Source organism: Barbatula barbatula (genome assembly GCF_947034865.1).
Source record: "Barbatula barbatula genome assembly, chromosome: 12".
NCBI lineage: Eukaryota > Metazoa > Chordata > Actinopteri > Cypriniformes > Nemacheilidae > Barbatula > Barbatula barbatula.
Window position 1 is genome coordinate 2,640,023 of NC_136775.1, and position 15,734 is coordinate 2,655,756.

At 38.2% G+C, this 15,734-nt stretch overlaps 1 protein-coding gene across 2 annotated transcripts; it reads left to right on the forward strand.

Annotated features, from left to right (window-relative positions):
- The first annotated feature begins 370 nt into the window (after positions 1-370).
- On the forward strand, positions 371-14,670 carry septin7b (septin 7b). Of its 2 annotated transcripts, XM_079470550.1 has the most exons (14): positions 4,539-4,543; positions 4,707-4,806; positions 8,135-8,241; positions 8,798-8,898; positions 9,169-9,303; positions 9,645-9,762; positions 10,093-10,185; positions 10,373-10,469; positions 10,788-10,839; positions 11,084-11,209; positions 12,078-12,098; positions 12,933-13,068; positions 13,280-13,413; positions 13,532-14,669. In XM_079470550.1, the coding sequence occupies exons 2-14, from the start codon at positions 4,797-4,799 to the stop codon at positions 13,569-13,571; spliced, it is 1,170 nt and encodes a 389-aa protein (XP_079326676.1). In that variant the 5' UTR covers positions 4,539-4,543; positions 4,707-4,796; the 3' UTR covers positions 13,572-14,669. The 2 variants fall into 2 exon arrangements, with proteins under 2 accessions (XP_079326677.1, XP_079326676.1); XM_079470551.1 differs by lacking the exons at positions 4,539-4,543; positions 12,078-12,098 and adding an exon at positions 371-508 and having other exon boundaries at positions 4,704-4,806; positions 13,532-14,670.
- The last annotated feature ends 1,064 nt before the right edge of the window (positions 14,671-15,734 follow it).

The window sequence follows — 15,734 nt, forward strand, 5'->3', positions numbered from 1 at the left end:
TTTGACAATAGTGTTACGTGTTCTGAAAATCTGAAAATAAAAGTACTGTAATTATCATGATTTTTTATTATTTAAAAAAATAATAAGGTTTAATTTGGTTTACGGTTTAATGTAACCGTTTAGTTAATATAATGACATTATTTTAAACATTAATGGCGTGTACTGACTTTAGGCCCGAACCCTCTTTTATGCCATAAAGTTGTTTTTTATAGTAAGCAGAAATCATGCCTCTGAGCAATTGGGAATTAAAAACCATGATGTTTTATCTCTCGTTCTGATCAGCTCTTGTAGAGGCGTGCGTGCAAGCTTAATATCGCGAGATTTGGTGATTTTCACGGGCTATTCGCGAAAGTTACGGTACGTGCATTACGCAGTTAAACTCCATTCGAGTGACCTCTCCCTCCGTCGGTGGCGTAGTTGAGTTTTGCGGAAGTGGTATCAAGGGGAATGTAGGGCTGCCAACGAGCGATCGGTTTTTTGAAGCGGCACTTGAACATCAATAATATGGGTAAGTTCCTCCTATTTCTATTATTTTAAACTAGCAAGCGTCGCATTTAACGCTCTTTAACGGCAACGTTTGGTTTCACCCGACGCGTTCAAGTGATTTAAATCGACGCCCTCGCGCCGTTTTTACTACAATTTCGGTTAGTGATAGCGCGCGAGGCATTTCCTGTCAGTGTTTTTTTCTCCCTGTCGCGAGCGAAAAAACGGTTCGTGCTCGTTATAAATTCACCAAAATGTCGCAAATCAACTTTATTTTAAACGTTTCCCTTTTTTCTAAGTAGCATGTGCTTATGTGCTTTTACAAAAATCGTATTTTCTAGTACGTAGGCGAGTTGAGCTAATGTAAGTTAGGTTAGCAGCTAGTTGCACAAATGCGGGATAAATGCATCATTTCAATATCACTTTCTCTGAAAACTCGCTTTAAAGTCTGTCGTGTTCAACTGTTAGATGATATTAAAAGCATTGTGTCCTAAGAAAGTTATTTACAAGCATTGTGATTGGATTCTTTATATTTTCCCTAATGTCACACACCCTCGCTGATGTGGGGATGGAGAGCGTTTTAATGACATTTGTCATTTTCGTCACGTTTATTCACCCACATAAGACCTAATGTCACATTTATGGCTGGAATACACAACAAGTCTTGAACAGATGAATCCTACACTTGCAGACTTTTTCAGGTAGTTTCAGGTAGAAACACACTAACTGATCAAATCTGCACAGAAATCCTGACTGTAAATCTGCACAAAAGCACACTTGGGTCTCCTGCGGTCAGGTTTAAGGCTTTACATCCTGTAGACTGATTTTTTGTCTTAAATAACTGAATGATTCACCTCATCCGACAGCAGGTTTCTACTTCTCGTTTTCAGGAGTGTGACGTCAATCTGGTTTATATTCGTGTATAGCCATAGTCACACACATTATATTGGATCTGCATCTGGTTTCTTACAGGGCTCTACGCTAACTTTTTTCCCGAGGAGTACATGTGCTCTTAAATGAAAAAATTTAGGAGCACACAAAGAAATTTAGGAGCACAGTACAAAATTATTATTTTTTAATTAGTTTATTAAACAACTGAACAAATTTCATGCATATACTTCATGCATATACTGTTTCTGCCCTCTACAATATTTGCAGAACATGAGGTTGTTCTCAAAATCCAGCCATGGGAAAATCTTAAGCCAATTGACATTAAATGTAATGTATATGATCTCCCTTTGCCGGCTCCAGTGGATGTTGACATGACAGCGCTAGTCACCACAGGTTCGCTAAAGTTGTTCTCAACTTCTTGTAAATCTTGTGAAGAAACCTCGTTAAAGTTAGTTGAACCTTCCATATCCCCCTCCCCATCTCTTTTTTGCTTAAAATAAAAACGTATGTTCTTCATTTTCTTTCCAATTTTATCTTTCCAGTTTTTACCTCACTCGACTCTCTTTCCGCTTAAAATCCAGCAGTTCCCGCACATTCCCACACTAATTCAGTGATTGGCTCATTGGTTGCGAATCGTCGCTCTCATTTGCATAATGTTAAGCGCGTCATCATGCTACCAAGTGATCTGCTACTCCTCACAGTGTTCCCACTTAGCGTAATTCTCATCTCGCTTGTATAGTGGGACATCTACTGGTATTTCCCTAAACATAAACATTTGTTAGGATCTATTTGTATAAAAAGGCTGTTATCTTTTTTTTAATTGACTAAAGTGTCCAAAAAAAACATTGCCAGGTCTAGTTGCTGGTCTGTGAGTCTTGCCCTATTTGTGTTTGATCATGTTCTCTTGGGGCTTGACCCTTCCTGTTTTATAAGTGTACTGTATATACTGAGTTTTGCTTTGTGAATAATATATTTTATTAAAATATTTGTTTTGAAATGCAAAATAAATGTAGCATATGATATTGGTTAACCAGTACACAAAACAAAGTTTTTTTCCACAAAATACTATGTTTAGTAATTATACATTAAATTATTTATATAACAATATTAAACTGTATTTTCGCCATGCTTTTAGGCCATGCTTTTAAGCAAAATAAAGGTCGAAAGAGTCAAAAGGAAGGTGTAGTTAAAATGAAATATGGTAAGGTCTACATTTCTTAATGTGACTTTTAGTTTGACAGCGGAAGTTAGGGGTTTACGCGTCTACACGCAATTACGCGTCCACGCGTCTAACGTCTGTACGCGTAATTACGTCTTTAGGCGCAATAACGCGTACACGCGTTATAGCGTGTGTACACGTTACGTCTAAAGACATTTCTGCCTAAATGGCCTTCCATAGTTCATCGCGCTGTTGTTCAGTTTGAGGACAGCCCGTCACTCGCACACTGTGCTCGTAAATTATTTTTCAAGTTCGCACATAACTATTTTTAGGCGCAAATGCGAGTGAAACACTCGCACTGTAGAGCCCTGTCTTACATTAAGAACTTAATCGCATCATTACTGCCCCTTGCAACTTTCTTTAATGGTTGCTGAAAGAATCCAAAGTATCGTGCAAAGTTAATGATGCTTGTGACATTAAGGGACCGTTTACACGAGACCGTTTTCAAGTGAGAGCGCTAAACAATTTATGCGATTTGGCTGTCCGTTTACACGGAAACGGCGTTTTTGAAAAGGGCTTTCAAAGTGCAAGTTTTTAAAATCCACGGCGTTCTCATGCTCATGTCCGTGTAAACCACGAAATACGCAAGAATGAGAAAACGACATCGTTCGCATGCGTATTAGGTGTGGTATGCGCGTGTACATCCAAACACAACGAAGAAGAAATAAATGCATCAATGGTGGATTACATGTTTTATTTTGCACTGCGCAATAGTTTAACGCTTTTTTAGATTTAAAAATTTTTAGATTTACTACACCGGTGCTATAACCACCAGCGGAGGCAACATTTTATCTACAGCAAAATCTTAACACTCATTCACGGTGACGAAGGGTTTTTAAACGACGCTTTTGGATCAGACCCGGGAGGAAGAGTAGATGGTGGTACGACTTTGTCAATGGCGTTGTTGACGAGCTTCAATGGAAGAACCTTTCGAATGTCAAACTTTTCGCCATCTTGTTTGTATATGTGCGCACGCTTCTCTTCACAATGAATGAGGAGAAATGCAGCACTCTTTATTATGGTCTCTTTAGCAACGGAGGTCCGCCTTCCAATAAACCGTCAATCAGTCGTCGGGGACTCTGGTATTTTTTTCATCGTGTAAACGTGGCCTAAAGTACCAAATGACTTGCTTTGTGACCTTTGATCCTGGTGCTGTCAAGCATTTTACCAGCCCATGTCATATTCTGCACCATCATCACTTATGTTGCAGTGATGGCGCTGCACATTTTCAAATTCTCTTTAGACTTTCTACAGTTCTTGATATAACAAATGTAGGGATCATTTACGTCCTATTTTTTATCAAATCAAACGATTATGTTTTGAGAATATTAAATGCCCAGGGAACACTGTGCTGATAAAATGTAATACTGTTCGCTTTGGATAAAAGTGTCTGCCAATGTGTAAATGTTATTAAATTAATGGTTTTAAATGACCTGTTGCTTATTTTTGTGCTGGTCTTGCTATCTATTTTACAATTCAATCTGAAATGGTAGTTCACCCCAAACTGACAATTCTGTCATTTCTTTGCTTACTCCCTTATCATTTCAAACCTGTATGACTTGCTTTCGTCTGCAAAATATGATATTTTGAAGAATGTTAGTAACTGAAACACAGCAGTGCCCATTGACTTGCTTTAGTTTTGTGTCGTACAATAGAAGTGAATGGAAGCCACCTTTGTTTAAACTGATGACAGGATTTTAATTTTTGGGTGAACTCTCTCTTTAAATCATGCTGCAGTTCCAAATAAGACTACTATCAATTCTTTGTGTCTATAACCAATTTTAACTGCGGTTTGCCAGATTGTAAATGTTACTTATTTGTTATATTGCCTTTTTTTTCTCTCCCTGGACATCCGCACGATTGCTGTTGTTTCCTGCAACTCTTGGATCTTGATTACTTCACTCTCAACCATCCCTTGTTGCCTGGATTTAAGCAGCAGTAAGTATTCCAGTAAGACAGCACAGACCATTTAATGTGCACTTCTCCCTTTCAGGAAAACATCAATTTGTTTGTTTAAGAGTTAAGATTCTGTGTTTTGTGTGATGGTTGGATCTGTGAGCTTATGCCTGCAAATCTCTCTAATCTGAAGTATTTGTCCGCCTGTTTTCAGCAGCAAAAGAGTCTGGAAGGATATGTGGGATTTGCAAGCCTCCCCAACCAAGTGTACAGAAAGTCTGTGAAACGAGGCTTCGAGTTCACCCTGATGGTTGTGGGTAAGGAAACAACGATCTTCTAACTTTAAAAACGTAGTTACAAATCTTTTGTTTGCACAGATAGCAAACTTTAGTGAGAGACAAATGACGCATCCAGCAGCACGCACTGTCGTTATGACCACTTGAGATGCTTCCTGTCTAGTTTTGAGAGTTTGCCAGTTGTTAGTCTACATTCTTGACATTTGGTCTAAATGATGTTTGGATAACCACACAGGAAATAGGGGTTGAATAGCTGTGATTTCACATCCTGTTCATCTTGAAAAATGCAAGGACTTTTCAAGGCGTAACGCTAACGTTTATTCTCTGTGTGAGCTGTGATGCTTTTATACTTATTTAGTTTTGAGGGTTACTAGATAGTGATCATAGATAAATAAATACATTTTTATGCCAGAGGATGATTGCGGTTTTGAAGTCTGGCGCTTTTACTTAAATGTCCCAATGATAAAGTTCAAAAAGTTTTTCTTAAAATGTTCACATGTTTCTTTTGCTTGGGCTTTTTCCTCCAGTTGAATTGTAATACAGATCGGTTGCGTTGTGGGGTGAACTTTACCCAGTTGTTGTAGCATTAATGTTTGGGTATGGAAAATGGCCAAGTCTGTAATGGTGCCAGCCACTCGGGTTGCCAGAAGCAATTTACTCTAGTTAATGTTCTGACCTCACCGTGTCAGACCCTGCAGATGAATGCTGCACTCTTTTAGATCTCACCGACATGCAGTGCTCAGCCTCTCGCTCTAGTTTGGTCAAACTGCTTGAGCTCTGTTGACAGCTGACAGCAAGAACAAATGCGTAATGACGAAACATTTTGACCTGAAGGCATTTTAACATTTGGACCTGAAAGTTTTTCGTTGATGTTTGTTAAAACATACAGTGGATAGAATTTGAAAGGAATTAAATGCAGAGGAATAGGAATAGTAAAAAAATGCGTAAAAGTCTCAAACCAAAATAGATGTTTTATTTAAAAGCAGAGGCTCATCCAAACCTGCTGAAAACGCCTGGTTTAAACACGCCCCCACATTTCTACGTCAGTTTGTGAGACGTGGTGAAGAACATCGCCCAAAATGTATACGTAAAGAATAGGGCTGGGCGATAAATCGATTTTATCGATTAACTCGAATTTGACGTTTAGGGCGATTTTTTTTAATGAAAATCGGTTTTCTCTTTAACTTCTACGACCGACGCTCTCGAGTGTTCACACCAAACGCGAGTTGCGCGAATAAAACGCGCTATTCGCGAGTAGTTGGACGCTTGAACATTTTGATTTTACTCGCTTCATTCACGCGTGTAATTCGCGCCATTTGCGCGTGTAATTCGCGCCATTCGTGAGTGAAATACGCATCATGGGAGGGGCTTCTGGCAAGCGGCTCGCGTCTAATTGCGACATGGATTTAGTTGAGAGGGTAGCGGCACACCCAGACACTGATCCACTGCAGTGGCGGAAGCGTCACGAACCAAACTTCCCAAGGCTCAGTAATCTGGCCAAAAACACTTGTCTGTCCCTGCTACAAGTGCCCCATCAGATAGGCTTTTCAGTGTGGGAGAGGGCATTGTTACATGTAACCGGGCATGCCTCAAGCCAGAGGTAGTAGACAGGCTTGTCTTCCTGGCTAAAAATGTGTAAATGAAGAATGTTGAAACTAAAGTAATGGATGTAGATGTTTCATTTTTTTTACAATTTCAGGGATTCAGGAAAACTGTTTAAAGTTTTGTTTGCACTTTATGAATACCACTGCTGTATGTATTTTTGTACAATCTAATTTAGTCATTTTTGCCACATTTATTTGACCAAAAAGGGACACAATTAAATTATTTTTTCATATTTTAAGTTATTTTGAAGGTGCATTGTGTCACTGTAAGTTTGAGGTTATTAGAAAACTGATAAGCTACATTTTCACTGTTAACAATGGCAGGGCCTGCCATCTCGTTTATAAGCATGTTTTAAGGCTTGTTTCCTGTTACACTTATGCCCCAATGGGAAATTTAGATTAAACTGCATAAAGGAAAATCAGAACAAAATAAAGAGTACATTTGTTTTGAGCAATTTCTTTGTCAGTTGTAGTTTGTTTTTAAATAGAAAAAATAAATCGATTAAAATCGAAAATCGGGTTTGTTGTGAAAAAATCGGAGATTTTTTTTTTAAGCCATATCGCCCAGCCCTAGTAAAGAAAGAAGGCGTGTCTATTCCCGCTGTAGTGTTTGTGTTGCTGCCGCCATGTCGTGGAGACGCTGTGTGTTTCATTACAAATATAAAACTACCTAGTTGGGTCTTCCAAACGAGGACACAATTAAAATATGTTGTTATGTTTAATTTACAACACTGTTCCAAAACATCACAATTCCAAAATTCGAGTGTGCGCTGCAGATTAACACTTGGTTGTGCACAAAGGCTGTTTCTAAAAAGTGGGGCAAATCCAACTTTGTAAGGACAGTCTGATGCTTCTCACTCACGTAGTAAGTAGTACGTTTTCATTATTAAAGAATTTGCTATGCATTTTCTGCATCATATTCGGGCATGAACTTGCACGGTACCGGTGACATTATCGGCTGTCAATATGCTTTGAAGGCTGATGTTCCGAATATGGTAAGGGGCGTTACATTTTCGCCACATGCTTGAGGTATTCGGCCAATCACAATGCACTGGGTAGCTGGTCAATCAGAGCACACAACGCTTTTCACAATGATGAGCTTTGTTAAAAATGTTTAGTTTTTTTACTAAAATGCAATTTAGTTTTATTCATATTTTAGTCATCCTCATCATTTCAGTTTTAGCATTTCATAAAAACATTTTATGTACAGTACGACTCACTTCTCTAATCGGATCAGCTTTATGTTGCTCATCACGTTATGCAGCAGCTCACGTTTGCGGGTAAATTAACATTGGCATATAACATTGGCATAAGTTTGTGCTTGCCATTGAAATGAGTTTGGGTGACTTGCCTGCAGTTGGGCAGAGTAGGTAGTGTATTGACAAATAGAACAAATAGAATAGAACATCATATCGTTAAATATCCCCATCTATCTAGGATGCGCATCGTAACATTTTTACATCACTAAATATCGTACTACGACGTATAGCTACACCCCTAGTAAACACACTGTATTACACTGTTTAAACAATGCACCATTGTGTGTATTTATTGATAATAATCCATTGCCTAAACATCAGGCAGACAAATATCTGCTGATTTTATTTAGAACCAAAATCAAAACATGTCTTAAACTTCAACACCGTTTTAATAATTTAGCTACTTTATTTAGTTTGTACAGAGCTATGAAAACATAAGATCCCACTTTATGCTCATGTTTCTCTTTGTTTTTTGGCTGGTTTCAGGAGAGTCAGGGTTGGGAAAATCCACTCTGATAAACTCTCTGGTTCTAACGGATCTGTACTCTGGAGAATATCCTGGACCTTCTCATCGAATCAAGAAAACAGTTCAGGTACGGTTCATTATTTTATTTCCTAAGGGTCGATTCGCATTTCGAGTCTTTTGCAAATAGGGAGCGACACGGTTGCTCCTGTTTTTCAGGAGGAAGGAGTGCGGCTCGCGTTTTCCCTGGTTTTAGAAGCAAAATGTGAATCGCCCCTTAATATGAATATCTGTTGCTTGTTCCTTTTCAGTACGTTGTAACAACTTTTAGTTTTTTACTTAATGATTGGGTCTGTAAAGCATTTTAGACTGCCTTGATTAAGACTGACACCTCATAGTCTCATGCACCAGTCTGTTTCGACCAGCATACTTCAGTAATAGTATAGTGCTGTTTCATACATGTTTGTGCTTGTACCCTTTAGAGTGACTGTTAACGTTTACCATATCTTCACACATAACTGCCAAGCAGATCATTCCAGTTCTCTTTGCTCATCTGTTCTCCAGTGGATAAAAAAATCTTAGTACACTTTCTTCTTTAAGCATCATTGTGTCTGTTTTAACAGTTAATGTTTCAAACTTTTTGCCTTATGAAACTTATGTTAGTTTGTCAACCGTGTGTTGAGCAGGTGGAGCAGTCCAAAGTGTTGATGAAGGAGGGAGGCGTACAGCTTCTTCTCACGATAGTTGACACGCCAGGATTTGGCGACGCTGTGGACAACAGCAACTGGTAAGAACAGTTGAAGCATGTTTAAGCAGAGTGCCGGAGGTCATTTCCAACGGTGTCATTATGTTTGTGAGGTTTTATTTACATTTATGCATTTTGCAGACGCTTTTATACAAAGCAACTTACAATGGAATCGAACCCATGACCTTGGCATGGCTAGCGCCATGCCCTAACCACTGAGCCACAGGAAAGCATCATCAGGTTTATCACGCTGGTGTTTAGTTGAATTGAGTGCCTGACCTTAATCTGCTGTGTTTGTTCATTTTGCTCCAGCTGGCAGCCGGTCATCGATCACATCGACAGTAAGTTTGAGGATTATCTGAATGCGGAGTCACGCGTGAACAGACGGCAGATGCCGGACAGTAGAGTGCACTGCTGCCTGTATTTCATCGCACCCTCAGGACATGGGTGAGTGATCTCTCTCTTAACATGCACTTCAAATGAGTGTCCTCTAGTCAGATTTACGCACCGTACCATGTTTTTTTAGGTTCTGCTAAAACACTTAACTTTGGGAAGCTTTGCATTATAGTAATTTACCATGGATAATGTGTGCAGTTAGGCATGTTGTGGTGTTCTCACAAAAATCTAAAATGCACAGCTTTTCTTGGCTTATTGCTTCTATAAAAAAAACTTAATGAAATTAAATTAAATACATCTATTATTGATAATGATAATACAAAATATCACTGCCCTGTAAATACCGGCATAGTCATTGCAGCAGTGTTACAATGTTGTATTTTATCCTACAGACTGAAACCTTTGGACATAGAGTTCATGAAACGGTTGCACGAGAAGGTCAACATCATTCCATTGATTGCCAAAGCGGATACCCTCACCCCTGAAGAGTGCCATCAGTTCAAGAAACAGGTCAGTCAGTTGCAATCTCTCAAGCCTATTGTGCTGAGTTCTGTTCGTTTAAAGTCCTGATTAGGTCCAGAGAAGAGGAGACCGCAGGAGTTCAGGACTCCAGTGTGTGTCGGAGTGTTTAGCCATCTGTCAAAGTATTATCTCTTCAGGAACCAACACAAGAGAGCAGCTTTAGTGCCCAGACAGGAAAGATCAACCGAACAAAGAGTATAATATTTAAACAAAGGATGTTGTGTTCTTCAATCTAAACAAAATCGTGGCCCTGGCCAGCTGTTTGATGGAATAACATAGTGTTTTTGTTAACTTGAAGTTGTTTTGCTTTTTCTCCAGATTATGCGAGAAATCCTGGAGCACAAGATCAAAATCTACGAGTTTCCAGAGACTGATGATGAGGAGGAGAACAAGATTGTGAAAACAATCAAAGTGAGAAAATATAAGTGAATAAAGCAACTTTTTTTAATATAATGCAGTGACAAAGATCTGAATTTTTAAGCGTAGACACCAGGTGGCTGCATATTGAAGGTCTGCCAGGACGGCGCTGCGTGCTGATGCAGCATACATACTCCTTGCGCTTAGTCACCCATATGCTTCTTTCTGTCTCCCTCTCAAGGATCGGTTGCCCCTTGCTGTGGTCGGAAGCAACACTATCATCGAGGTGAATAGCAAGAGGGTTCGAGGAAGGCAGTACCCATGGGGTGTGGCAGAAGGTAGATGCACTAGAAATGTCATCAGCTGTTATAAGGACGTTGTGGCATTTTTTAAAAGATGTCATTTTAATATGTTAAATTAATTTGGCAGGTAACCTTAATGTAAAGTACTAAAAATGGCTCTAGGTTACGCTCTGCGTAAAATATTTATTAGCTTATTTAAAAAAACTAATTTGAACAGGAAAACCTGCAAATATCAGTACGTTTCTTTAGTTACTGAAAAACTTATTACACTAATGAATTGCTTAAAGGTTGTGGAAACCATTGTGATTATTATCCTGCTGTGTTAACACTCTATTTTTTTCTTTCTCACCACAGTTGAAAATGGGGAACACTGTGATTTCACACTCTTAAGGAATATGCTCATCAGGTACAAACATGACATTGGAAGTTGCAGTCGGTTATGAAAAGAGAGTTTGTCAGAGGGATAGTTCAATGTAAACTGCTTGATTACAATACATGGCATTTCACAGATAAAGTAACAAATACACCTAAAATGTTTACATTGTTTGTAAACATGTTTACAACTGTACTGTGATTTTGTGAAATGAGTCACATGAATATAATTGGCAGTCATTTGTACAGGGGCTTTATAATTGCTTGTTTTATGACAGGACCCACATGCAGGACCTCAAGGACGTGACAAATAATGTCCATTATGAGAACTACAGAAGCAGGAAGTTAGCAGCTGTTACCTGTAATGGAATGGACAACAACAAAAACAAAGGCCAGCTCTCCAAGTAAGTGAAGTTGTAGTGTTTACAAGCCCGACGTTATACCACTTTACCACAAAATGATGAATGTTTATTTGGCCAGAGAACTGTGAAGGTCCTGAATTGTTTCATAATGTAAGTGAGAACAGACATGTTTGGAATGGTGTAAAACAGCCGATAGTGGTCATCATATGTGGGGTTTACATTCAAAACCATCATGTTTCTGGTCTCTGACACTTAAAACATACTTAAAGCTGTACATGTAACACACAACATTCATCTTTCTGGACACAGCAAGTGTTGGCTTATGTGGATTTTAGACGTATTGTTAATATTTTGGATGCACAATAAATGATTGGCCGTATCACTATCTGCTGATAAATGGTTGGTTGAAATGTTATCAGAATCAGCTTATAATAATAACAAAAGCATATTGTTTAAAGCATGTAGCTGTCTGAATGCTTTCTGTCTTGACACGTTAGACATGTGGCTATTAATAACACTTATCTGGTTTGCTCTGGAAGAACATCTATAAATTTAATATAAAATGAACATGCCAGAAAAGTTAAAGAATCTTTAACTGAATTAATGAAGCTTGGTACATGCTTTGTTTGGGGGGAAAAAAGAGAACAAATGGTTACCAGTTGTCTTTCTTAACACAAGCACACGTGCACATACTGTATGCACAAGTACACGCTCGTAGGTGCATTTGTGGTCATGCTGCAGTTTTCAAGTTGTTAGCAATCTAACCTTAAATTATTTTGCAGGAAGCCACATTAAAAAAAGTGTTGTCTTGTCATTCAGTCTATTCTTTACGCCAACTTAACACATTTGATTGTTTTAAGTAACACTGTTTTTAGCATGCTAAGTGTGTGTGTGTGTTTTTGTCTTTTAGAACTGACACGGTTGAAGGCATGTAAGTGGTCATTTACATTATTCCAAAACCCTGTGTAGTACAGATCCTCTCTTCCTCTGGGAGCAGTGCCTTTCGTGTCAGTTATCGGTGTTTTGTCCACTTTCTTTTTCCCACCAGTTTCATGTGTCATTTTTCTGGGGAGTAATAGACCAGTTACATTTTTTAGACTAGGGGACAGAAACCCTGTCGAGTCAAACTTCCTGATGTCCCTGATGATCTGGACAAAACACATCTGCTATCTTTTTATTTGTATTTTGAGATTGTCGAATGAAAGTCACAATTGTCAGGTCAAAATTATACCACGATATCAATGGATAATGTGCAAATACAATTTTAAAGTTTAATTCAGCATGCAAATACTAAATATGCACTGAAAATCATGTTCAACTCTGTCTGTATGAATTAGGCGAATCATAGATTGTCCAAGGGATCCTCACTCTTATTTCTGGCAGACGTATGTTGCTTCCTCTCCCGTCACAGCTTTCACGCTCTCTAACTACGCAAAACGCTTTTGCAATTAACACAGTCTGTGTTGAGCCGTCTTCAGCATTCTTCGGGGTTCATGTTATACCAAGATATTTGTTCTTTCCTCGTTTTATCTGCGCAAGCAAGACTGCCTACACTAAGCCAGAGATGTTTGGTCCGAAGGATTGGTCACTGGTGTCACATTCAGCTCATCTTAATGATGACGGTTGGGCTATTTCGTTTCTGTCGGTTCACCTCTCCGTCTTCTCCTCCTGTCTTTTTAAAACGATTGTGAATGCACTGGAGCATTCATCGAGGAAACCGTGGCAACGTGTTCTCATGGTCGTAAATTGTATGTGTCAATATTAGGAGCCCCCTTGCACAGATGGAGGAGGAGAGGAGAGAGCATGTGTCCAAGATGAAGAAGATGGAGATGGAAATGGAGCAGGTCTTTGAGATGAAAGTCAAGGAGAAGATCCAAAAGCTGAAAGATTCAGAAGCAGAGGTACCAAGTTCACATGCGTTTTCATACTGAAGTTTTTTTATTTGAACAACTTTAGCTTCAGAGGCTTTAGTGTAATATTTGTAAAGATATTGACAGAGGTCGGTTGATTTGAGATGATGTATTCTTGTATTGCTACATCCTCTGTGTTTGAATCATTTTAATGGGATGCAACGGACACTGACGGACACGAATCTCTTGTTGCATTGTTTAGTTGCAGCGACGTCACGAGCAGATGAAAAAGAACCTGGAAGCCCAGCATAAGGAGCTGGAAGAGAGACGACGTCAGTTTGAGGATGAGAGGGTGAACTGGGAGACCCAGCAGCGTATAATGGAGCAGCAGAAAATGTACGTCTCACCCAGTGCCTCCTTTTCTTCAATTTGAGAAATATCAGGGAATCAGGAATTTTCATGTATTACTGTATGAGTATCAGTATTTTAAATTATTCGCACTCTCCTCCCATAGGACTTTGGAAAAGAATAAGAAGAAAGGGAAGATCTTCTGAAAGCTTTTTTATGACGAGCTGATCGTGCTCATTGGCCAATCTCCCTGACCAATCTGTGTTGTCCTCGGGCAGACTCGCAACTGTTCTGCTGGGGGCCTTCAAGCTGTTCGTGGACTTCCACAAAAGAGTTTACCTTCATCGGACTCGGTCTTAGGCAAGCCAATCCCACACCAATCTAAAATATATAAGGAATTTTTCAAGTGTTTTTGATTATTTACCAGCTGATGTCCACAGTTATATACGAAAATGCATCTAACTGTCAAACTGTATTTTTGTAATAAATTGTTTACTCGTCAATTGAACCTCAGTAACAGAAGTTTGTTTTCTGAGAGACCTGTGTGATTTTTAACCCCCTCGACCCATGTAACATGGCCAAACTACTTCTACACATGCACAAATGACATTTGGAGGAGATGGACAAATCTGTTTGCTCCTATGGCTTATGCTTTGTGTTTCCCAAAATATGTTTTGTCTAGTCAATATCCTTTGACCGCCACCTATAACTTCATTAATGTTATTATTTCATTTATTTTTATATATTATATATAAAATGTATGCATACACCAAGACAGCTAACGTCATTTTTTTGTATGTTTATTAGAATACTCGGCAGACTGGTGTCTTAAAATACCTAGAGACGTCAGAAATATACTTTGAACGGTCGTGTTTATGCAAGAGTGGTATCTTTTGTTCTTTTGTTATGTTCTTTATATCTGTATTTTTAAATTTATTCTTCATTTGTATTGTACAGTCTCTTAATAAACTCTTGATGATACAAGTAGAGGGCATCTAGATTGTTTAAAAATGTGTTGAATAGTAGGGAAAATGTAGACCAGACATCTAAGATGTGTTTTTTTACTCTCTTGAGTGTGTTTATTGCAGAATTTACTTTAAATGAATAGATGTAAAAATAATTGGACCACTGCATGTGTTAAACATATTTGTATATTTATGAAATTATTTCGTTTAAAGCCATCAGAATGTAATTGTCCTTTAGACACTAGGGGGCGCTATTGAGACATTTAAACCTTCAACTCGTCAATGATATGAACTACGTAAATGGAAATTTCACCCGCAGCGACCCCCAAAATGTACACATTTAAACCACATTTAAAAAAGATATAATTGATTATGTGCTTTTTATGAACAAGTAGTTGGATGAGGGTTGATAACATTATTAATAAAATGACCAAAAGTGACACTAAAGGATTCTTATCATTAGTAGTATATATAATTAATGTTTATATTCAAACCATGCCTGAAGTTTTGACCTTGAGTTCAATGCAAAGTCACTGTGCTTGATTTCTTCCTAGAAGGACCCTAAAAATTAAGATATACAGTACTAGATTATCAAAGCATTATCATCAGAAAATGGAAACCTTATGCTTTACCTGTAAAAGTCTGGAACTTCTGAAATGTCTGCCCTTCAAGTGATATTGTATATTAGATGATTGAATGTACTATTTCAGTTATAAAGCAGTGATCGTCGTAAATTAAACTTAATTTTTCAGTCAAATATGCAAAATAGACTTCGAATGTCAAAATTAAGCTAACATATGATTTCGAGTATTTTGGGATTTTGCTGCACAAAACTGGGACACATTTTAAACCTAATGTCACCACGAGATATTAGAAATTGATGAAACATTATTACCTGATTTTTCCCCATTAGACCATAAAAGTTTTGTAGTTCGACTGATACGTTTTAACATTGTATGTAACAGTTCTGATTCCGGCAATGCAACCAAGTTGCTAAGTATTTTGTCCGACATTTCTGTATTATATAGCTATAGCCACAGCAAACAACATAAACAGAAGATCAATAAGATGAAGATCAATCAAATCTGTAAAAGAATAACAGATAAATGGAAATGATTTGAATACCTGTCATTTATCCAATTTTCTTCTTTGGGTTGGTTTGGCACAACGTTCCCGTGAAAGCAGAATGCAACAGAAGAATACACAGAGAGATTTTGAGTGCAGATGACTGACAACTGAAGGTTTCTGAAGTCTCGTAAAAAATATATATGTGGAAAGTGTTCAATTCAATTTTATTTATATAGCGCTTTTCACAATGTGCATTGTTCCAAAGCAGCTTTACAGGGGAAAATAAAAACACAAAAAAGGTAAAACACAGTACATGGTGTTTATTTATTCTAGTAA

What these genes read in the sequence shown, in the direction of transcription:
- septin7b (XM_079470550.1), top strand. An exon ending in CCCATGGGGTGTGGCAGAAG is followed by an intron (nt 10,470 to 10,787) that starts GTAGATGCACTA and finishes TTCTCACCACAG; the next exon opens with TTGAAAATGGGGAACACTGT. An exon ending in TGAAAGATTCAGAAGCAGAG is followed by an intron (nt 13,069 to 13,279) that starts GTACCAAGTTCA and finishes TGCATTGTTTAG; the next exon opens with TTGCAGCGACGTCACGAGCA.